The sequence below is a fragment of the Episyrphus balteatus genome, chromosome 1 (genome assembly GCF_945859705.1).
Source record: "Episyrphus balteatus chromosome 1, idEpiBalt1.1, whole genome shotgun sequence".
Classification (NCBI taxonomy): domain Eukaryota; kingdom Metazoa; phylum Arthropoda; class Insecta; order Diptera; family Syrphidae; genus Episyrphus; species Episyrphus balteatus.
The window spans coordinates 3,880,575-3,904,280 of NC_079134.1; the positions used below are offsets into that span (position 1 = coordinate 3,880,575).

At 33.8% G+C, this 23,706-nt stretch overlaps 4 protein-coding genes across 4 annotated transcripts; 2 read left to right on the top strand and 2 right to left on the bottom strand.

Moving 5' to 3' along the window:
* Nucleotides 1-4,802: 4,802 nt before the first annotated feature.
* On the top strand, nucleotides 4,803-5,757 carry LOC129921357 (tRNA-splicing endonuclease subunit Sen2). The gene is made up of 2 exons (XM_056003151.1): nucleotides 4,803-5,419; nucleotides 5,471-5,757. Exons 1-2 carry the CDS (start codon nucleotides 4,912-4,914, stop codon nucleotides 5,722-5,724), a joined length of 762 nt encoding a protein of 253 aa, XP_055859126.1. The 5' UTR covers nucleotides 4,803-4,911; the 3' UTR covers nucleotides 5,725-5,757.
* LOC129921358 (COX assembly mitochondrial protein homolog) lies at nucleotides 5,640-6,277 on the bottom strand. The gene is made up of 2 exons (XM_056003152.1): nucleotides 6,114-6,277; nucleotides 5,640-6,052 (listed from the first exon to the last, which is right to left on the bottom strand). The coding sequence occupies exons 1-2, from the start codon at nucleotides 6,184-6,186 to the stop codon at nucleotides 5,748-5,750; spliced, it is 378 nt and encodes a 125-aa protein (XP_055859127.1). The 5' UTR covers nucleotides 6,187-6,277; the 3' UTR covers nucleotides 5,640-5,747.
* A 7,040-nt stretch (nucleotides 6,278-13,317) lies between these two features.
* Nucleotides 13,318-17,677, bottom strand: LOC129906078 (acetylcholine receptor subunit alpha-type acr-16-like). Its single transcript, XM_055981709.1, has 4 exons — nucleotides 17,511-17,677; nucleotides 14,503-14,672; nucleotides 13,794-14,442; nucleotides 13,318-13,733 (listed from the first exon to the last, which is right to left on the bottom strand). Exons 1-4 carry the CDS (start codon nucleotides 17,584-17,586, stop codon nucleotides 13,384-13,386), a joined length of 1,245 nt encoding a protein of 414 aa, XP_055837684.1. The 5' UTR covers nucleotides 17,587-17,677; the 3' UTR covers nucleotides 13,318-13,383.
* A 610-nt stretch (nucleotides 17,678-18,287) lies between these two features.
* Nucleotides 18,288-22,355, top strand: LOC129906076 (neuronal acetylcholine receptor subunit alpha-5-like). Its single transcript, XM_055981708.1, has 4 exons — nucleotides 18,288-18,592; nucleotides 20,806-21,005; nucleotides 21,219-21,852; nucleotides 21,911-22,355. Exons 1-4 carry the CDS (start codon nucleotides 18,487-18,489, stop codon nucleotides 22,285-22,287), a joined length of 1,317 nt encoding a protein of 438 aa, XP_055837683.1. The 5' UTR covers nucleotides 18,288-18,486; the 3' UTR covers nucleotides 22,288-22,355.
* The last annotated feature ends 1,351 nt before the right edge of the window (nucleotides 22,356-23,706 follow it).

The following is a 23,706-nucleotide window of genomic DNA, read 5'->3' on the forward strand; positions in this document are numbered from 1 at the left end:
GCTGTCAATTTTAAATTCGCCCGCAGAATATTAGTGCGTTCCAGGTTTTACCAAAAAGATTTTTTTTTGTAACTGTTTGTCTGCTTTTACATGAAGACGCAAGGCGCAGAAATTATCTTCGAATTTCCTTTTGATTTTCCCTTTGGTGCGTCGCGCGCTTCTACACGTAGTAATTTTTATAAGACGCAAATTTGACAGCTATTTTTTTATTTTATCTTGTTCTTGTTTTCGTATCTATTTTTATTTAAAAAAAAAGCACCAAAATATACAAAAAACAACATCAGGGGGCTCTATGTGCAACGAAAACATTTAAATAAATTAACAAAAGTTAGTATACACCCAAATAATATACATCCGACGAAGCGAACTCTGCCACTGACGAAATCAATTAAAGCAAAACAGCCAAAAAAAGAACAAGATCAAAGAGAGACGTCAAAATGAGTCTCAAAATTTTCGACCGGGGACTCACAGGTTAAAAAATTTTCCATCCCTCTTTTTCGAACTTTCTTTCTCCTTACTCTTCATTGAATCTTGACTCTTGCGTCTTCATGTAAAAGCAGACTTTCGACTTCGTCGCTTGGATGCTATCTTATTCAATGTCAATTTTTCAAAACTTTGGAAAATCGATTTTTAAATTTCAGAATGAAGGTATAACTACAATGGCCATTTTTTGAAAAAAGTCAAAAAGTGAAAATTTTCAAACTCATTTTGTGACAGTTTTTCTGACCACAAAATTAAAAATAATAGGTCTGTTCCAGACTTTTGTGCACTTAATTAGGAAGTCTGTCAAATTAATGAGAGTTGGGAGAGAATTCTCTCAGTAAGAAATAAAACTACGAAAGACTGCCAAAAAGTCTGAAACAAGTTGAACACCATTATACAACACAATTTCATATTTTATGCTTTATTCGATAAACATTAACACTTTTTTAATGCAAAAAACACGTAAATGCGATTCAATTTAAAAAATCACTACAATTTGATTTGTTTTCTTCTCTATTTATTTGTTTGACATACGTCAACTTTTCATTTGACAGAACTCATATTTCTGCCGGAAGAAATTCTCTGGGCTAAATTTGTCAGGGTGGGAAAACTTTTTACTCTCTCGTGAGCGCTCTCCTCTACACAATTTTTGAAGTTGGGAACAGACTCTGACCAAAAATAACCAAAAATTACTAAATTCGGCAGTTGCAAACTGAGTGTGGAACGGACTTATGTAGAAAGCTTCCCAACTAACATTTCAGCTTCGGTTAAGGTATTACAAAAGCTACATTTCAGCTTCTTTTAAACTTTAGTAAGGTTGTTGGGCATGGAAAAAGGAGAACGTTATACAAGTTTGACCCTCTATTAGAAGTTTAAACGAAGCTTTACCGAAGCTCTACCGAAGCGTTGAGATTTGACAGATAGCTTCGGAAGAGCTTGTATAGCTCTTTAATACATGTCTTATCGAAATTAAAAAAACAACTACAAAAACAAAAAAAAATTCTTTTTTAACTGGTTTTTATTTTATTTTAAATCATGAATTTTATCTTTTGACCTGAAATAATATATATTATTCCATTAGTTTTAAGTATATCTATTGATAATAATTTTAAAAGTATATAATTTTTTTTACCACACCCAGGAATCGAACTTCGTACCTACTTGGTGGCAGTCCGCCACTCAACACACTCGGCCATCCTATTATATTCATTAATGAAATCAAAAACTTAATCAGTTCAAATAGCAGAAATGTCAAAAAAAATGTCTGAGCTAAATTATTCAATGTCAAAACCAAAAAGTGTCCGAGCTAGTTTATTCAATATCAAAACCAAAAATCAAATACTAAACTTGGTAATTTCTAAAAAGCTCCTATAAACTCACTAAGCAGGCTTTTCCGAAAACAAACTTTTTTCGTTTAAGTTTCTTTAACAGTATTTAAACAACTTATTAGAAGTTGTTAAACAAGTGCGAACTTCTATAAACAATTAAATTCTGAAGCAAGCTCAATACAAGCTGTATAAAAAGTAGTACCTGTGAGATCTCAATTTATAGAAGCTGTTGTGCTAGTTGGGTTATTTTTTGGTTAAAAAAAAAAACAAATTTTGTAGTTTTTTGCAAAAACAAATAGCGCTAGAAAGAACTAAAAAATGTTTACTTTTGTAAATTTCCCACTTTTTCACTTTCTATGTCATTGTAGTTATGACCAGTGGCGTATTGAGGGGGGGGGCTCAGGGGGCTCAAGCCCCCCCTTCAAGCCTTCAAGATCATGTTTTTATTTAGCTGATTTCATCAAAATGTACATGATTAATTGAAACTTGTTCGTAAATCTTAGGGCCAGTTGTACAAACGTGGTTCAGCCTCAGATCAGGAATTTAACCCACCGATTTCGGCGGATTAGCTAAGGGTCAACTTCGGTTCAAGCATGGATGTGGCTATTTTTACATATTTGGACCTTGCACCAGTGCTAAACCGGTACCTTACCACTGATTTCAGAAGATAAAAGTTGCTGAACCACGGATTAAATATTTGTACAACTGGCCCTTAGAGATTTAGAGGAATCACAGATGCTCGAGCCCCCTCCAAATTCTGAAACGGCTGTTTGGGTTTGTTTGAGTAAGAGCCTTAGTTGACGATGAGGGTTGTAATAATTTTTTTTTCAGATTTTAGTCCAATTCCGAATTCTTTAGATAATTTTCTTAGTATTTTGACGTCCAATTACATTACCATTAAATTTTTGCAATACATCTTATGCATTCTCAAAACGCCGTATTTGATCATATATGTATTTACTTTTTTTTTAATATTATTTTTCTCAAAGATATTGGAAATAGAAATTTTTGATATCTCAAAATCTAAGTGGTCAACAGGTTTCCTTAAGCAAATTGCAGTTTGCGCTTTCGATTTGGATTAAAGAGCAACATATTACGAAAAAACATATATATTTCGAATTAAACATCAAAAAGAATTTCATTCAAATTAGTTTTTGAGACTTTCACGTTCTGCATTGTCAGCTATTACATGAAGCCTCAAGAGGCGCGCCTCTTTTCAAAGCTAATGAGTGCAAAAGAGAAAGAAGATAAAACAAAAAATTATCCGACCGGAGAGTCGTGGGCCAAAATTCTGAGACTCTTTTTTGACGTTTCTTTTTCCACTCTTTCTTTTTCCAACATTCCCTTTCATTTCTTTTTGCTTCTTGGTGGAATACAACAACAACAATACTTAAATCAAAAGAGAAATGTCAAATTTGAGTCTTTGACTCAAGAGGCATCGTGTAATAGTACGCGCCTCACAGAATGATTATCAAAAGAAAATTCGAAAAAAGAGTCAAGCCTCTTGAGGCTTCATGTAATAGCTGACATTTCACTTTTTGCGTATTCACTAGCCGAAAGTGAAATAGGTGTTCTGGATTTTTTAACTCATTTAGATTTTCTAATCGAATTCAATTCACTTTGTTTATGTTCGTGAATTTGGGGGCCTTTTTCAATGAATCTGCAATTGCAGTAATTTCAATAGAAACAAAATAAAAATGGAAGATCCTTCAGTTTTGGCAATTAGAAGCAATTTCGAAGTTTTCAAAACCGATCGAAATGAAGAATATTGATATTTCATTTCACGTGAAATTGAAAAGTGATTTGAATTCACTTTCGTTCGAATTGCGGAACATATATCATACAAATATCTTTACCGCTATACCGCATACCCTCCGGTGTGGCCAGGCCTTAAGGCTTGGCCACACCGGAGGGTACGCGGTAGCGGTACGGGTAGCGGCAACGATATTTGTATTAAAAAAATTCCACACCCGAACGTTGATGTGTCAGTTTGGAATTTTTTCCATACAAATACCCGTACCGTTACCTGTACCTCTACCGCGTACCCTCCGGTGTGGCCAAGCCTTTAATGCTACTTTACCACTTTCAGTACCGCAGCACAGCGTTTAAGGTTTGGCCACACTGGAGGGTATGCGGTAGCGGTACGGGTAGCGGTGAGGGTACTTGTATGAAAAAAATTCCAAACTGACACATCAACGTTCAGGTGTGGAATTTTTTTAGTACAAATATCGTTACCGCTATACAGCATACCCTCCGGTGTGGCCAAGCCTTTAAAGGCTTGGCCACACCGGAAAGATGAAAGATTAATAAAAAGAAATGAAATTTTTTTCGCACATTTACCCTCTAAAAAAATGTTTGAAAAATTTTCCAGTCCCCTCCAACATTTTTTCTGGATACGCCACTGGTTATGGCTATATCCTGTTTTCACTAGATACCAAATGAAATAGTTACGAAAATTTGGTCAGCTCGAATTTCAAATTAAATTAATTTCTTATACGGTTTGACATCCCACATGAGATATTTTGCGAAAATATCTCATTTAAGGCTTGGCCACACCGGAGGGTATGCGGTAGCGGTACGGGTAGAGGTAACGGTACTTGTATGAAAAAATTCCAAACTGAAATATCAACGTTCAGATGTGGAATTTTTTTCATACAAATATCGTTACCGCTACCCGTACCTCTACCGCATACCCTCCGGTGTGGCCAAGCCTTTAGGCTCTTGTGAAAAATGAATTAATTCCTCAAATTATCTCATTTCGAATGTTGAATCGTATAGTAAAATATTATTAAATTTGACATTCGAAATTAGATAATTTGCGAAATACTACTTTAAAATTTGAATAGCTGACTTTATTACAGATAGCCTTTCCCGTTTCAGTTGCAGCTCTGACAGTAGTCATTTTGAAATAAAATTTCATAAATTATGAAAAATTTAAGGGTGCTTAGTGAATACGGTCCTTAATAAAAAGACGCCATGGAACGAATTCGATTAGTGTGACACCACCCGAGAGCTTTTCCGGTTGTCATTTTGACAGTTATGGCTCATTCACGGTCGCACATTTTTTGTTTTTGTTTTACAAGAATTTACACTTATCACCATGCAAACCAACAAAACAAAATCAAATTCCAATTTAACTTTATTTACACCAAATTTTAAACGCAAACGAATATCTCAATTCAAGACTCCACATGATATCCTCCCGACGTGTACCTTAGAAGATCAAGTCCAAGGATTATTCACTGGTTTCACAGTAGAGGTAAGGAATCCCGAGCATATTCGTAGACTATACGATGCCGGTTGTTTTGGAAAAGGATCAAAATCTCGTAGTTGTCCAGAATTTATTAAACAAAAGTTATCATTTGATGAATTTAATGATGAACTTAGTGAAAGTCTACTATTAGACTTGGAAGAGGCGTTTTTCCTTGCTCATTTTCTCAAAGTAATACAAATAGAAGATATCAATGGAATTTTACTGAATTCAGATCAAATTTTTGAGAAATTCATAAAAGTAAAGCCTAATTTTGTAGAGAATTTAGTAGCCTATCTTTATTTAAGAGCAAAAAACTGGATTGTTAGAAGTGGCACTAAATTTGGAGCCAATTTCTGTAAGCAAACTGAATTCTAGTAAAAACCCATTTTAGACAGACTCTTTTCAGTGATTTACAAGAAAGGACTGCGATTCTTTCACGCCAGCTTTATCGTATTTGTTGACCTGCAAGAAGAAGCCCACCAACCAAAAGATATCAAAGGAATTCAAAGAATCGCTGAAACATCAGACAAAGACGTACTCCTTTTAGAAATCAGTCGACCAAAAGAAATGGAAAATATCTTACAGAATCTGGACAAATTTACTCTTTCAGAAAATATTATTAAACGATTTAACTACAGTGCATTTGTTCAGTCAAAATAAAAATATAGAAGAATAAATAACATTTACAACCTAGCCATTCTGTGTTTCTTTGGAATACCAGTTGCACGATATTCGGATCTTTCTTTCAAATAGATTTCCTTGCATTCCGCTTTGAATGCTTCATTGCTGTACCAATTGGCGAGACAAGTCTTTAGGACATCATTTTGTTGCCTGCAATTGATTACCATCAAAAGGCTATTGTCCCGGCAACAACTCTCGAAGGCTTTGACTTCTTTGAGACAATGTTCGGCCTTGGCACGATCACGCATTATTTTTGGAATTAGAACTTCCACTTCGACTTTTCGTAAGGATCTATCATTTGGATCACCTACAAAATTTTCATCAAATGGATTAAAGAATTTATATATTGTCATTGAGAATAAATTTACCTAATCCATGAGGATTTTTAGGATCAACTTTAGGAACTGCTGAAGAAATGGTTGCATCTTTTTGGTATTCCATAATTGTTTTATTTTTGGCTTAATAAAGAAAGGGCAAAAGGGACGATATGTTAAAATAAAAGTTAAAATAAACTGACGTTTGAAATTTTGACAGATAATAAATCAGCTGACTTCGAATTTAAAGCTTTTCGAAGAAATCCCTTCAAGCAAGAAAACTGAGTTCAACAAAGAAACTCCGACCTCAGACCGCGAAAATCGGGCTTGCACTCACACACTTGCAACTTTTTGTGTATGAACACAAAGTCGAACGAGAATCGTGGTGAAAAATGAGAAAAGGAAAAGAATGATAAGGCCAACAAGAGCCAAAGCGTCATTTTGTTATTTTTTGTTGAAGTGTTTGGTCGCGTCGTGTCTCGTGTCGTTGTTTGTATAATGTTAGTTTATTAATTATAAACAATTTTATTAAATTATAAACTATATGGAAAACAAAAAAGGTATGTTTTATATATCGCTCAAAGTGTTTGGGTTAAAATGTTGTTTCTTCTTGTGTTGTAGATGTAATCTCTAATGATGAAGAAAAATCTAGAATGTGAAACATGCGATTGGGTATCTAAAAAAACACCAACAACAGCAGCAGCATCAAATGAAATAAAATGAAAAAAAATGTATTGTATTTTATATTGTATTTATTGTGAAAATGTCGTTTGCCAAAATAAAATAAAAAATAAAACAGTTTCAGTGAAAAAAAAATAAATCTTGTTCTTTTTTTGGTCGCAAATGCGAAATGTCATCCCTTTCTTATTCCTCTTTCTGGTAGGTTTTCGCTGCTCCGGCTCAGGTCCGCCTTCGGCTCCGTTTTCTCGGAATGGAGATTTTCACCACACCAATACATATGCAATCGACTTCGCGGTGATTATAATTTCCATACTAATTTGAGCCGCCTTCGGACCAGTTTCTGATCCGAAGTCGGACTCAGCTCCGCCTCAGGCGGAGCGGATTCGGACCGAGGTCGGACCTGTTTGCTTGAAGGCTTGGCCACACCGGAGGGTACGCGGTAGCGGTACAGGTAGCGGCAACGATATTTGTATTAAAAAAATTCCACACCCGAACGTTGATGTGTCAGTTTGGAATTTTTTCCATACAAATACCCGTACCGTTACCTGTACCTCTACCGCGTACCCTCCCTTCAAGCAAACAGGTCCGACCTCGGTCCGAATCCGCTCCGCCTGAGGCGGAGCTGAGTCCGACTTCGGATCAGAAACTGGTCCGAAGGCGGCTCAAATTAGTATGGAAATTATAATTACCGCGAAGTCGATTGCATATGTATTAGTGTGGTGAAAATCTCCATTCCGAGAAAACGGAGCCGAAGGCGGACCTGAGCCGGAGCAGCGAAAACCTACCAGAAAGAGGAATAAGAAAGGGATGACATTTCGCATTTGCGACCAAAAAAAGAACAAGATTTATTTTTTTTTTTCACTGAAACTGTTTTATTTTTTATTTTATTTTGGCAAACGAAATTTTCACAATAAATACAATATAAAATACAATACATTTTTTTTCATTTTATTTAATTTGATGCTGCTGCTGTTGTTGGTGTTTTTTAGATACCCAATCGCATGTTTCACCTTCTAGATTTTTCTTCATCATTAGAGATTACATCTACCACACAAGAAGAAACAACATTTTAACCCAAACACTTTGAGCGATATATAAAACAAACCTTTTTTGTTTTCCATATTGTTTATAATTTAATAATATTGTTTATAATTAATAAACTAACATTATACAAACAACGACACGAGACACGACGCGACCAACCACTTCACCAAAAAATAACAAAATGACGCTTTGGCTCTTGTTGGCCTTGTCTTTCTTTTCCTTTTCTCATTTTTCACCACGATTCTCCTTTGACTTTGTGTTCATACACAAAAAGTTGCAAGTGTGTGAGTGCAAGCCCGATTTTCGCGGTCTGAGGTCGGAGTTTCTTTGTTGAACTCAGTTTTCTTGCTTGAAGGGCTCTGGTGTGGCCAAGCCTTGAAGGGAAAGCTTTGATAAACGTCAGTGTTCAGGTTTTAAATATTAAGGGTTTGTGTACAATAGAAGCAGTAACTGATTAAAAAAAAAAAAAATACGAAATAAGAAGCAAGCAAACAAAACCAGGGGCTTTACAGTTTTTTCGTATGTTTCCATACTTTGCAGTGACTGCTTTTTTTGTTCCGTCAATTCCATTATAATCTTTGAACAACAACAACATCTTGAAGGTGCTACCACCAAGTGTTTTTATGGCTAGAGTTACAGTACTGTTTCACGGATGCCAATCCGATCATCAGACTCCTTTAATTCCATTTTGTGTGTGGTGCTTGGTCTAGTAATTTTTTCATTTGATTTGAAAAACTTCTTCCGTCACACTTGAGTATTGAACCTAGACCAAGCGAGTTCAGAAGCCAGTACACTACGCACTGCGCTACCTCGCCCACGTGGTTAGCTTCACCCAATTGCTGGTTTTCTTAGTTTATCAACATGCAAATGAATAGACTTAGCATTTTTACTAGCTCCTTCAAGTATGATTATTGTTTGTTCGGCTCTTTCATGTTTTTCTCCATAGTCTTAAGCATAGCAACAATTCGTTTGCATATACGAAAGTAGGAAAGTGATTAGAAAGATGTTAGGCGCGGGCCCTGATTATTTTTCATCATATTATGTTTACAGTTTTTTCGTATGTTTCCATACTTTGCAGTGACTGCTTTTTTTGTTCCGTCAATACCATTATAATCTTTGAACAACAACAACATCTTGAAGGTGCTACCACCAAGTGTTTTTATGGCTAGAGTTACAGTACTGTTTCACGGATGCCAATCCGATCATCAGACTCCTTTAATTCCATTTTGTGTGTGGTGCTTGGTCTAGTAATTTTTACATTTGATTTGAAAAACTTCTTCCGTCACACTTGAGTATTGAACCTAGACCAAGCGAGTTCAGAAGCCAGTACACTACGCACTGCGCTACCTCGCCCACGTGGTTAGCTTCACCCAATTGCTGGTTTTCTTAGTTTATCAACATGCAAATGAATAGACTTAGCATTTTTACTAGCTCCTTCAAGTATGATTATTGTTTGTTCGGCTCTTTCATGTTTTTCTCCATAGTCTTAAGCATAGCAACAATTCGTTTGCATATACGAAAGTAGGAAAGTGATTAGAAAGATGTTAGGCGCGGGCCCTGATTATTTTTCATCATATTATGTTTACAGTTTTTTCGTATGTTTCCATACTTTGCAGTGACTGCTTTTTTTGTTCCGTCAATTCCATTATAATCTTTGAACAACAACAACATCTTGAAGGTGCTACCACCAAGTGTTTTTATGGCTAGAGTTACAGTACTGTTTCACGGATGCCAATCCGATCATCAGACTCCTTTAATTCCATTTTGTGTGTGGTGCTTGGTCTAGTAATTTTTTCATTTGATTTGAAAAACTTCTTCCGTCACACTTGAGTATTGAACCTAGACCAAGCGAGTTCAGAAGCCAGTACACTACGCACTGCGCTACCTCGCCCACGTGGTTAGCTTCACCCAATTGCTGGTTTTCTTAGTTTATCAACATGCAAATGAATAGACTTAGCATTTTTACTAGCTCCTTCAAGTATGATTATTGTTTGTTCGGCTCTTTCATGTTTTTCTCCATAGTCTTAAGCATAGCAACAATTCGTTTGCATATACGAAAGTAGGAAAGTGATTAGAAAGATGTTAGGCGCGGGCCCTGATTATTTTTCATCATATTATGTTTACAGTTTTTTCGTATGTTTCCATACTTTGCAGTGACTGCTTTTTTTGTTCCGTCAATTCCATTATAAGGGGCTATTTACGGCAAACGATTATGCCGACTTTTCACTAGTCGATTTTAGCCGCACAATATGTCGGTAGACTAAAATTTTTCTATGGGGAATGTCACTTTAGTCGCCTGCGACTTACGTTCACACGAGTCCAAAAGCTTCGCCACATGGCAAAAATCGACTCGTGAAAAGTCCCCATTACCCAAGTATCAATTTAGCTTTCATAAGGGTCAATGCAAGCTATTTTCTGGCTTGCATTAGAAGAAGGACAAGTCTTATACAAATCATTTTGGGGCATTTTGCCGAAACTGCATAGGACTTTCCTTCACAGGTAATCCACAAGTTAATAGCTTGTGACAAACAGCTAAAAATGGCCTTTCGGAGGTCTTCCTGCAAAGGGTTTATCTAATACACAAACCGGATTACTTGCATAGGATGTTATAATAAGGCCTTATAGAAGTTGTAATAAGGTGTTGAATTTATGCATACAAAAAAATTATTGAATTTTATTTCATTATTTTTATTTTTATTCTATTTTGCATTTTCCACTTTTTATTTTATTTATTTTAATTTTTTCCTATTTTGTTTTTTCTGCTTTTTTGGAAATTCCACTGCTTTTTCTGTTGTTCTGAAATATTTTAATTGAAAAAGAACACATTTTTTATTTTTCACATGCCCCAGCCAGGAATCGATCCCACGTACCTCTGCATACCAAGCCAGCACCTTACCCAGTAGACCATACTCGAATATTAAAGATGAGTGGAAAAAAGGGAGCTAATTGAACCCTCACATAAAAATGCATTTTTTTTTTCTAAAGCGTTACAAACATTGCATATCTGCAGGATAAAAACTTTGCATACTTACTGGTGAAAAACATTGCATACTTAAGAGATGAAAACATTGCATACTTACAAGAACCTCTTGGAACAGGTCTTCTGTCACTTTAAAATACAAGGTTTCTTTAGAACGGTTCAAACAGGTCTTATAAAGGTCTTCTTTAACTTATATTTACAAGGCTTCTTCTAAACACTTCGAGATAGCCTTAAGGAGACCTCCTTTTTTTCCAAAATGGATGATTTGCGTAAGTAAGCCTTAAACTAAACGTATACAAACTATAGCTTGCCGAATGGATGAAAATGGACCTTATGCATGTAAAATTGTTACTTGGGTACGATTCTACGTTTAAGCCTAGTACGCAGATCGGGAAAAGACAATTTTTTTTTCAACAATTTTAATCTCTAAAGACTGCATTATTCAGCTCTTGGCCGTAATTGTTTCCAAGAAAAGTTAAAAAAAAAAAACATCCTTCACGGTTGTCTAGAATCCACAATTCTACCAATTTACATACATTTTTTCTTTTACCGAATTAAATTGAATCCTTTTTTGCCTTTCATTTGGTTTTGATTTTTATTTATTTCGTCCTCACTTTCCAATTATTCTATTAAACAATCCATCTTAATTTTGTCTCATTTTTTTCAATTTTATTTATTTTTTTTTTCATTTTCACAATTTTTTCGGCAGAATATTGCTTCGAACATTATTTGTCCGGGCAAAATTAGAGATAAAATTTGTCCCGAGAAATAAAATCGTATGAGAAATAAAATGTTTCCCGATCTGCGTAAGGCTTAACGTTTTGACCATTGCTGTCTCTTGGTATTTAATTTAGTACTTTAAGCTGCTTTGAACTACTTTTTCAATATAGCAAAAAGTATGTAGTTTTAAGTACTAAGCAGTAGTTAAATATTCCCAAAAGAAAGCACCTTTCGGTGTGGTCAAGCCTTAATTCGTAGTTCGTACCAGTCAGTAGAAGAAGTCACTACGTTAACGAATGATCGTAATAGTATTCTAGTTTTTTGGTACTCAACTGATTATTTTGATATTTTGAATTTGAAGAGTAAAAATATGTTGGTCAAAATGTATATTCCCTAATGCCATTGCTAGCATAACTAGCACAGCTGGCAACTGGCACAGCTTTCAACACATACGAAAGACAAATAACACTCGTTTTTTCACAAGAACCAAAATATACTTTTCTATAGGTTTTTGATGTGCTGAACTTGAATCTGAAGTCAGAAAATTTTTATTGGCCTCCGTTTTTGAAATATTACCGTTAAAAAATGCCAAAAAAACGTCATTTTGGCTGTTTTCGACGTTATGATTTTATGTTGGGTAATTCATTATGAATAAATTTGTGCCTATAAGAACTGGTTTTATTCTTTCCGATATCTCTTTTATTGCCCGAGATATTTAACATTTAAGAAGCGGTCTTTGACTCAGAAACAGCACTGGCCAACCAAATTAAACTTTTTTTAACCACAGGAACCAAAATATACTTTTCTAAAAATTAAAAAAAAAGGTTTTGTTATAACGGTTATACTTCAAGAACGGCAGCTTGAAATATTACCGTTATAAAATTAAAGAAAAATGGTTTTGTTATAACGGTTATACTTCAAGAACGGCGGCTAGTAGAATTTTTTTTGTGATCACTGTCTTAAACTTTAGATTAAGTTTAGTTTCTCTTTGGCTTTTCAACTAAAACTTAAGATATCACGAGCAATAAAAGAGATATCGAAAAAATTTAAACAGTTTTTGAAAGAAGAATATCTGTTCTTAAAATCACCGTTATTTATTAATTTGCTTATAATGAACTACCCCACTTAAAAACAGAACCTCGAAAACAGCCAAAATGGCATTTTTTAACATTTTATCACGGAAATATTTCAAAAGCGGAGGCCAATAAATTTTTTCTGTCTTCAGATTCGAGTTCAACCTCTAAAAAAGTATATCTTGGCTGTTGTGGCAAAAAAAAGTTCAATTTTGTTGACCAATGTTAATCGGTCCACTATTTTAAATTTTGTTTTCCGTCTGTCCGTTGTCATAGGACTTTGGATTTAAAATTCAGAAGCAACATAAAAATGATTTAAAAAATTGATTAAAATTAAAAAAGCTTCCAAATCGTATCAATTCCCTTACATTAGTAGTATGGACTCTAAAAAGAATAACTTTTTATCGTTTTGGATCTATTCAAACATTGTGAAATATTTTATTTTGTCATATTTTTGTTTTTCGACTTATATTCAATAGTTTTATGAATAAATACATGAAAAGCCGAATGCAGTTGTTTTTAATCTATATTAATGAAATATATATTTAATAAATATTGATTAAAAATATAGACTGCATTCGGTTTTTCATTTATTATCTAACTGAGCAGCCGGTAGTCTTCAATAGTTTTGTAAATAGTTTTATTTATTTTGGTCAGTTTGCCGTAGTCGAAACAAGCTACACGATAATTTTAGTTGAACTCACACTCAAAAATGCTTTTCTTTATTTTATTTTATGGGCAAGAAATAATTCCTTATTCAAAAAAATAATTCACAATACTGGTAGTTGTTGTTTGTACCTATAACAAAATCTATAAGTTCAATAATTTACAAATAGCAAACCAACCCAATCATTGAATATATTCCACTATAGACAATGAAAGAAACTCGATCAAGAATGATGCCAAGTGATGTCCACTCATCATACGAATTATTGGTACAAATCAATGAATATGTTTCATGTGATTTTCCTCCTTCAAAATGGTGACTCAGTTCTGTTTGATCTGGTTTCTTCGAATCATCTGTTGGTCCAAACATCAGGCCAATTCGACTTTTTAAAATTTTACTTAATCCTGGTGGAAGATGTCCCTTGCAAAGAGATCTTGATGATGCCAACACGAGCACTGATATAATCATAGACAAGGTCACCATAACAAAGCTTAGACTGTAAAAGATAGCTGAAAAGTTCGGTGAATTTAGTTAAAAGGCTTTTAAATAGTTCATTCATAAGTTTATACCAATTAATGGAACTCTCAAGGAAAAAGTTGAATGATATGCAATGAAATAGATTTGATACATGGTAATTAGAAGAAGAGTTAGACCATTTAGTAGAATTTTTTCACCACGATGAGGTGGTAACCAAAATGCACCCAAGGTCATTATGACCACACAAAATGCTGGCATTAGAAAAACTGACGCAAAAGCTGAAGAACGTCTTGCAAATTCAATGTAGTATTCCAAAGTTATATACGGCTCAGAGCAGCATACGTAAAAAGTCGTTTCTCGGTTTGTAGTAAAATTAGTCACCACAAATTCAGGATTTTCAATGAAATCATTGACGGGCTTAAGCTTCTTAGAGGGAATTAAATCAATTTTATATCCATCGTAGGTCCATGAGCCCAGCTTAATAACACATTTGTGAGTGTCATATGGCCAACGGAACATATCCAAATCGCATAGAGTTTGCATTCGAACATTCATTGACCAAATTACAAGACCGGTATTGTCCAATACCATGATTCCAGAATCTGAAATGTCCAATGCTTTATTTCCAACACTGTTGTAGAGTGACACATCAGGAAGCCATATTTCGTGTTTCTTCAGATGGACCATTGTGATATTGCCGTATTCGGAGGGTTTCCATTTTAGCTTTGGATCTTCCCATTCCTAAAATTTAAATTAAACATTTTTAATTTCTATTTGAAATTAGGAAGAAAATATACTTACTGCAATAAAATGTGCTGCAGCAGTAAATAAGCCTTTGGCATCATCAAATTCAATTTGATTTAATTGGAAGGCAATACTTGCTACTATTGTATGATCGGGAGCTGCCGGACGAACAGTTTTATCATAGTGGATGAAGAGGTGGCTCAAAAGTTTTTCCTCAATTTCAGAAGCTGAAAATTATAAAATCATAGTAAATTGTAAAAAAAATTATGGATGGGATATTTTAAGAAAAAAAATCGACGTTTGCATCTTAAACCACAAGACACTTCTACATTTTTTACTGACCGCCTCTTTTTTAATCTCTAATAAGAGAAGAGGAGCTATTACCATATCTTAGCAAAGATGGGTGCAACTGTATAGCTTAAAAGTAAACTGAGAAACTGCAATCTGGGGAAAACTTAAACTGAAAACTCTCTTCGAGGTTGCAAAAGTACGAGAAATCAGATAGGTATAACGAAAGAAAAGGGCACAAAATATTGATGGTAGTCCATTCATTTCATCGGAAAAAACGGCTTAGGGCCAGTTGTACAAATATTTAATCCGTGGATCAGCAACTTTTATCTGCTGAAATCGGTAGTAAAGCTGAGTTCAAGCACTGGTTCAAGGTTCATATATGTAAAAATAGTCACATTCATGCTTGAACCGAAGTTGACCCGCAGCTATTCCGCCGAAATCGGTGTGTTAAATTCCTGAACCAAGGCTGACCCACGTTTGTACAACTGGTACTTAGAAATGCAAAATATGGATGTGTTGTAGAGGATGCTTAAAAAAGCTTAACTTGAAGTTTTCGACCCAGATTTCCTATAAGGTTTTTCCGCCATTTTGAAAAAAAGGATAACATAACAACAACTCCGCTATCCGACGAGATACGAAAATTTTAAAAGAAGCTTTTTTGCATACACATTTTTTGCGTATCATGACCGTTTTCGATAAAAAACAAGTCAAAAATTTAGGACATGCCATGTTTTTTGACATAATCTATTTTTTGGTGATGAATATCAAAAAAATTATTGAAATAAAATTTGTGAACCCTGTTTAGACCTAGAATTGCGTATTTTTATTTATTTTTTTTTTTATTGGACTATGGGAAAATTGCCAAATTGCCATCAGACCCACCATCGAAAATATCTTGGATGTACTTCGAATGTCCTCAGGCAAGTCATGCCAAAATTTAAGTCTAAAGATTGCGAAAGAAAACTGAAACTACGTGACACCTATGTAGATACAATGTATGCAATTGTTAAGCCGAGAAGAGAAAGATGATTCAAGAGAAATCAAGTGAAAAATTTCTACAGTGAAATGATTAATAATTAGATTTTTACCAAAGAGTGAAAGGATTTTTACAGAAAAGTAAAAGATCAATAACTAGCCGTTGTGGAGCCTGAAAAAACTTATCATTTCAGTCCTGTTGTTAGGTTTATTCTTTTGGCGGAGAATGAAAGGTCTCATGACGTAATCTAAAGGAAGATTTGTGATCCGGTATCGCTTCGATAAGCAGCTATTAGACCTATATGGTTTGAACTCAAATAATCACGCTACAGCTAATCATACGACCAGGGGCGTACGTTGAGTTATGGAGGCCCCGGGGCAAGACTAAATTTTGTCCCTTTGATATTTGGGGGCCCCTTTTGATATAGAAAATAAGCCCTACTTTTTTCTTGGGACCTTTCATTTGTTGGTCGCTTATATTATTCAAGTAATATTTTTCGGGGCCCCAAGATAATATGTAATTTTTGTTTAAAAAAAGCAATTCGTTATGCATTACACTGAAGAATATAATATGTCTCTCTTGTGTCCGAAGTGATTCATGTCAAATATCCTATCATTTGTTTTGAATTGTCATCTTGTCAGGGCCCTGGCGTGTCGGGGGCACGGCTCCGCTTGCCCCAATGGTGTGTACGCCCCTGCATAAGACAAGTAGCCATCATGGACTGCCTATATCAAAGAACAGATGGTCATAAGTAATATTTCATCAAAAGAAACAATTTTTTAGAAAAATAAGAACAAAAACCTTTAGAGAATGTCCCTTCCTAAAGAAGAGCATTCAAATAAATTGAACTTAAAATAAGTTTGTTCGAATGGAAATTAGGGTGACCTGTCTCATGATGGGCTGCCATGATGAGTTGTCATATGATGATATGTACTAAATGTTGGGTTGATTCGGACCTATATAAGCTGTTTAATAATGTGCCACTGGGTGAAGAAGCTGCGCGTTAAACGTTTAGAATGGCGTGGATACGTATATATATGCAGATAGAATACACATCGACACGAAGGTTACAAAAAAACAAAAGAAGATCCATTTTGAGATCTTCATCAACTGTGAATTTGACAATTTAATTTTTGAATGTTCAATATGGGATTAAACAAGGTTTCTGTTCACAATGACGGAACACGGTACATCAAAACTTAGGTATTTTCTCACAGTTAAACCGATCTTCGACAGCTGAAAATACAGCAAAAACTTAGAAAAATCCAACATATAACACTTAAATATTGTTAGCCAAGAGCATTACAAGAAAAAAAAAAGTTTATTGAAAGATTTTATCAGACGAAGGAATATTTTTCTCTCTAACATAAACACATGATAACTAAACTAATCAAAACAATGAAATGGATTTTGAAAGTATATTAAATTAAATTGAAGATTTCAGTATCTAAACCCCAGTAAAGACATCAGACAGTGTAGATTATTTATATTAGTAAATTTGTACATGCCGGCAAATAGTCTGTAAGTTGAATGCGCTAGTTAACCTGCTAAAAATTGGTGTGTATCGATTGTTTGAAATTATTTAAAAGTTCAAACTTAAAGGTTTTAAATGAAAAAAAGTGATCAAAGGCCCAACCCACATCACATTGACAGAACTAATACTAAGAGATAAAACATTATACTTGTTTTCCCACTGATTTAAGTCCGGAATAAGGTATTACTTGATCATATAACAGTCGATTTAATAACTTAGAACTATAAACAAATACACAAAGTTATTCTCTGATATCAAACTCACATTGTACACGATTTTTAAAAATTATCAAAATTAAAAATGTGTAACAAAAAATCAAAGTTTTATTGCAACTTGTCATCTCTATATCTCCAGCAAGAAATGACACTCAACAAACAAACTATCTTATTCACGTTCAAAGATAAACTGATGATGATGAGATCCCACATCGAGACTTAAAAAATATTTTTCAAAAACACACAACAAACTCTATCTCACTTAAGACTCTATTTATAACTTCTATATCTAGACACACATAATTGTTAAATTGGCAAAACCCGCACAGCGTTCCAATATTTCAAACATCCAGTATAACAGTAATTGCTTTAAGTATTATCATCATAAAGCCTCATCTAGGTGACAAAATATATTTTAAATTGAATAATGGCACAATCACTGCACTGCAACAGTATGGCACAAAATCTTAATCAATGTACAAAAGATTGAGTAAGCCATCACAAGCTTGTTTCTAATATCGTTCGCCCATCACATCAAATCACAAAACATAGTTTAGACCGGCAGAAATTGTACGCGTGTTCTTTCTGTTTATACTGACTTGACTCTGAAGCGCGGTATCAAAAAACAGTTGTGCGATATATTTCCTTCATAATCATATAATAATAACGACATCTGACTGACTGACCACCACACTGCGAGTGACATTCATAACTATACAAAGATTAAATATTTCTTTAAACTGTGATGACTTATATGTACCTCCTCTCGCCTATATAATTTTTATACATCTGCACCCTTAATTCGAGTATTTCTCAAAATAAAATTTCTCGATGTAGTTTTAGTAATTCCTCAACCGTTGCGGCGTTAACTCGCTAATATTCATCGTTTTTTACTACAAGCCGGGCGAGTCTTGACTCTATAAGCCCTCTCTCTTTCTCAAAAAAGAGGGTTTTATACTTCTTTAAGAATTAATTATATTTCTATAGAACTTTTTGTTCGGTCAACAAAAAAAAAGAAAGAAACTATGCAACTTGCGATAATATTAACATCCGGTTGCTTATTGATTCAAATATTTTATCATGGCGCCGTAGTTTCAGCTGAACCATCAGTTCAGGACCCCTCATCAAAAGGTTTGGAAAACATAGTTTTAAAAAATCCTTTCAACATAAGTGGTTTAAAGTGATCTTACAGCTCTATGTTAATGTTCAGCTTACAAAAACCCAAAAAGTGTACACATGCTTGAATGTTCTGGTTAATCTACTTTATATTAACATGAATTAAACCAGAGTTAATTTTTAAATACAATAAAATAATGAATCCCTGATTAAAGTGCGTATATAGTGTGTGGGTATTTGTGATAACTACCACCAATAAATTTTTCATAAGGAAATTACTTAAAATAAAAGTTGCAGCTGAAACAAAAACAGTTCCATGAGAAAATAGAACTGAACACTGTGAAAGATAAGACCATTTTTTGTTGTTGTTGTTTTCAAGTGCGAAATATCCAGATATGTACATATGTGAATATCCAGGAAAAAATCAAGCAATTCTTTTAGGAGAGAATTAATGAACTTGATCTACTTAACATGAGTCAATAGGAGCATAGTAATTGTGAAGTGAAAAATTATCGGCAGGAAGTTTAACAGGCTGAATTATGCGTTTCTTTCCAATGAATCATCAAAATACTTGTTTTAACACTAAATTTGATGTTTTTTTTTTTAAGGGGAAGTTGAAAATGTAGATCTGCTAACAATCAAACGACCTTTCCAAAGGAGAATGGACAGATTTGCATGGAACGTTCCTTGGCAAAGATGGATACACAATTGGATAATATGCATTTTGCATTTAACACTTAATATAGATTTTCTCCATATTCTCACTTTGAAGCTTATTTTTAAAGTGCAAAGTATTGTACTTTGTCATTTTCCCTGAGTCTGAAGACTTCAATGTTGAATATCTGACCGATTAAATTAAAAATATAAATTTAAAAACAAAAACCATTTGGAGTTTTTTTTTTAGATTATTTGTTCGATTTCTTAAAAACTCTTGAGCTTATAATTTTGAGTTATATTGGTCGAATATTCAAGATTGTGGTCTTCAGGCTCATAAAAAAACGACAGAACACTGTGCCTACTTAGTACTTAAAATGAAAACATACCTCAATTTATACTTTACAATTAGCTTATATTTCTATATTTTTCTACTTACATATATTGCAATATTTTACATTCTAAATGATATAAAGCGAAACGTCCATAGTATAAATTATTTCTTAGTTATAGTTTGATACCGATTTCAATGGCTGCCGAATGTCCAAAAATGCCCTCTTTCTTTTGGTAAAATTTTTCAAACTTTATGATGTTAAAACGTGCAGCAATATGTATTTTAAAAAGACTTTCAACTTTTTTACTATGTATCTACTGAAAATACCTCCAAATAAAATTTCAGTTCATAACCTCTACATTTTTCTTTCTTGAAAAAACATCGTTTCGTCATTTAATACCGTGTCATCGTTTCAGATTAAAATTTTTTTTTTGTATAGAAGTGTGATGAAAGTTGGATTGGGATTTTTTAATGGTGTACCGTTTTGGAGGGAGAGGGGTTCTCATATTTCACCTTTTTTTTTCAAAAAAAAAAAGAAACTTTTGGGTATGGCCATGGCATCCATGATGGATGCAAAATTTTTTTTTTTTTACAAAAAAACAAAAACCATTTGTATATTCTAAGCTACATTTTAAGACCATAACCATTAACATTCGGTACGAAGTTTCTATGCTATAAGCGTTTGAAGGTGGCCATATTGATTTTTTTTTTCAATTTTTTTAAAATCAAGTGTCGAAACTTTTTTATTTTTTTTTTTTTAATTTTTCTACAAAACTTTAGTAATTTTACATTTATATTTGTTCAACAATCTTATCAGAATTCATTTAAAACTTTTTAGTGGATTGCGTAGGTATATCTCGAAATATTTACATTTCAGAGACTGTGAACGTTGACAGTGAGATGACAGAGATAATATGGATTTTATCTTGACGTCAGAGAGTCAACGCGTTGACCGATTTCGTTGACCGTGTAATCATAGCTTTAGGTCTGCTTGGAAAATGGAAACTGAAGATAGGGGGTACAAAAGCCCCCTTTTTTCAATCTATCTCGAAAACAAAGCAAAAGTTTGATAATAGTGTTTTTTTTTTAATTGAAAAAAATGTCAATACAAAAACCGTAAACCTGTAACTTTTTTTGGGCTGTGAATTTCTTTCAAAATTGAAAATTAACTGAAGAAACTAAACTTTCGTGTTTTATTCTCCAATGATAACTTTGTAACTTATATTTTGTTTTCTTATAGATGTGCATAACAAAACAAACGTACTGTGGAATTCCACCTTCAATGACAACCTTAAACGTGATCTTTTTGTCAACTATAACAAGTTTGCTCTGCCAATGTTTAATAACAAGCCTACCGACGTTAAAATTGGACTAACAGTGCGTCATGTAGATATAGACGAATTAAAAGGAAAAATAACTGTTTACGGGTGGATTAGAATGGTAACACCAAAAATGATTATACACGGAGAAAAAATAACGCAAGGATAACTTTGCTTCTGGTATATTTAACTTTATTTCTGGTATATTTGACTAATTTCTGATATACATATTTAACCACTGTATGATTAAATATACCAGAAGTAAAGCTATCCCTGGCGTTGTTTTCTGTCTCTGTAAATACTGATTAAATACAATTAGAGTCCATTTTTTTAGCAATGGCAAGATGATAAATTCAAATGGTCACCATCGGATTACGGAAATATTGCAACCATGCATGTAGCTGCTGATGATGTTTGGCGACCTGATATTGCCCTCTTCAACAGTGCTACTGATCGTGACGATCATTTAGGTGGAAGTCAGCTGATTGTTGCCCAAACAGGCACTGTTTTGTGGGTGCCACCAGCAGTCTTCACAGCCTTTTGCAGTTTAGATCTTCAACTTTGGCCATTCGATACTCAAGTCTGTAATTTGAAAATCGGTTCATGGTCAATGGCTGATATGAAATTAAGTCTTTATGGTGGAAAGGATTCTGAAACTGAAGTAGACTCAATGGTGGAAAACAACGAATGGGCCATTCGAAAAGTTTCGACGAAATTCGAAACTAGCGAGCAGTTTTATAATTTTGTTAAATTTGAATTTGTACTTGATCGCCGTGCTGCCATGTACAAAGCATTGATCTTTACTCCAGCATCTTGTATAGTTCTTCTGGTGCTTTCCAGTTTTTGGTTACCTCCTCAAATGGGTGAAAAACTGTTACTCAATGGAATCGTTATCATTGTAATTTCAGCATTTCTAATGTACTTTGCTCAGCTGCTTCCTGTGCTAGCACAAAATACACCTTTAGTTGGTATGTTTTCAAAAATCATGAAAATTATTTTTCAAAATTGTTGTTCTTTTTTTTTCAGTGTTGTTTTACAGTAGCAGTTTATTGCTTGTTAGTTTATCAACAATTGTATCTGTGATTGTACTCTACTTGTCGAGTGCTAAACATCGTCGACGGGTGCCATCGTTTATAAGAAATCTTCTCAATGGACCTTTGAGCTATTTTCTTTTTTTGTCACATTTGAGTCCAGATATTGATCCAAAGCATAACGCGCAGAATGAATTGACCGAACAAACACCTGATGTATCACCAGGCTTTGACGATCAACAAAGTATGTTCGCATCGACAACAAGATCAATCCAATTTGATTGGATCGTTTTGGCCACAGCTATAGATCGCATAATGTTCATCTTTTATTGCATAGTATTTGTCATTCTGGCCATAACCTACTCAGTGTAAAATAATGCTTGTTCTTTTTGTATCTAATAACGATTATACTAATTTGAATAAAGTCACTTAAAATTAAATTTTATGAAATGTTATGAACTGGGTTGCCAGAAGTAAAGAAAAAAAAAAAAGGGAATAGCTCAGCTTGCTTCAAAATTTATAAAACTTTATTTCAAACTGAAAAACTTTCTCATTTTATTTCAACGGCTTTATCGGAATTGATTGTCAAACTAACTTTTTTATCATTTTTCAGTACTTACCTTTAGTTTTTTTTTTTGACATATTAACGTCTTATAAATCGATGAATCCCGACTGTAACCAGTGTAATATAGATTGCAATTTCATCTTAAAGACAAAATCCACTATATGTATCACATTTGAAAGATTATTACTTGAAAATGAAAACAAGGAAGGGTTTCTAAAAATTCAATCATTACTTAGGGTAAATAGGGATTTGTTTTGTATTTATTGAATTTTCTTTTAATCGATAGATAAATTTGTAAGTAGAATGGCAAACGTTTTGAAAAATTCAATACTGAGTAGAGAAAAGTTTTTTTTAACTATGCAAGAGGCAAGCCTTCCACAAAGTGGTTATTATTATTATACCTAGTTAGGGGAAGTTTTTTTTTCAGATATTTGAGTTAAAACCAATGGAAAGGTAATAAAATACAAAAATTAGGGTCTAATACAAATTTTTTCTCGGGCCCTGATATTCGAAATATGAAATATGGATGAAAAACTACTATTTTTAAAGGGTATTTTTGAGAGTTTTTCTATTTTTAGGAATTTTCGGAAATAGTCGAGTAAAATTAAGCATACAATTGGTAAAATCTCGGAGTCCAGGGAAGTCGCTGAATCTGTAAAACTAGTATTGGGCTGCATTATAAATAGGTCAAATAAGAAAGTAAAAAAACAATTTCACCGCTCTCGATTACAACAATTTTTAAAGACCGTTTACAAGCGTTCAATCGGAATTGCTGTCTCGTTTTAGATTTTGCTCAAACATTGTAGGGATGTTCTCTAGGACTGTAAGGAAGCAAATCCATTATGATTTAATTTTAAGTTGCGTGGTTTCCCCGCTACCCGCATTTGAACTTTTGCAAAACGTCATTTTCATGTTACTATAGTTTTGCGTCTATTGAAGATATCTTTTTGTTGGAAACGGTATTTTAACGCTTAAGAATAGTAATTTTTGAATAAATATTTAAATAAAATGCACGACTGGGGTCGCACGTACTTGCTCTTGCAGCTCAAAGCATTTTTATGTTAGTCTACTTGTAGATTTTAAAAGCTGGATCTAAATTTAAAAAAAAACTGAAATTGGGGAAGAGCCGACATTTAGGGCAACATTTTGTTAAATGAAAAAATTTTTTTTTGTTATTTGACTTTTTGAGAAAAAAATAAAAATGCAGTTTTATTGCCACTGCTTTA

What these genes read in the sequence shown, in the direction of transcription:
- LOC129921357 (XM_056003151.1), top strand. Translation starts at nt 4,912, where the DNA reads ATGCAAACCAACAAAACAAAATCAAATTCCAATTTAACTTTATTTACA. An exon ending in TAAATTTGGAGCCAATTTCT is followed by an intron (nt 5,420 to 5,470) that starts GTAAGCAAACTG and finishes GACTCTTTTCAG; the next exon opens with TGATTTACAAGAAAGGACTG.
- LOC129921358 (XM_056003152.1), bottom strand. Translation starts at nt 6,186, where the DNA reads ATGGAATACCAAAAAGATGCAACCATTTCTTCAGCAGTTCCTAAAGTT. An exon ending in TAAAAATCCTCATGGATTAG is followed by an intron (nt 6,053 to 6,113) that starts GTAAATTTATTC and finishes AAAATTTTGTAG; the next exon opens with GTGATCCAAATGATAGATCC.
- LOC129906078 (XM_055981709.1), bottom strand. Translation starts at nt 17,586, where the DNA reads ATGACAAGTTGCAATAAAACTTTGATTTTTTGTTACACATTTTTAATT. An exon ending in TTTTAAAAATCGTGTACAAT is followed by an intron (nt 14,673 to 17,510) that starts GTGAGTTTGATA and finishes TATAATTTTCAG; the next exon opens with CTTCTGAAATTGAGGAAAAA. An exon ending in CTGCAGCACATTTTATTGCA is followed by an intron (nt 14,443 to 14,502) that starts GTAAGTATATTT and finishes TTTAAATTTTAG; the next exon opens with GAATGGGAAGATCCAAAGCT.
- LOC129906076 (XM_055981708.1), top strand. Translation starts at nt 18,487, where the DNA reads ATGCAACTTGCGATAATATTAACATCCGGTTGCTTATTGATTCAAATA. An exon ending in TCAGGACCCCTCATCAAAAG is followed by an intron (nt 18,593 to 20,805) that starts GTTTGGAAAACA and finishes GTTTTCTTATAG; the next exon opens with ATGTGCATAACAAAACAAAC. An exon ending in ACAAAATACACCTTTAGTTG is followed by an intron (nt 21,853 to 21,910) that starts GTATGTTTTCAA and finishes TTTTTTTTTCAG; the next exon opens with TGTTGTTTTACAGTAGCAGT.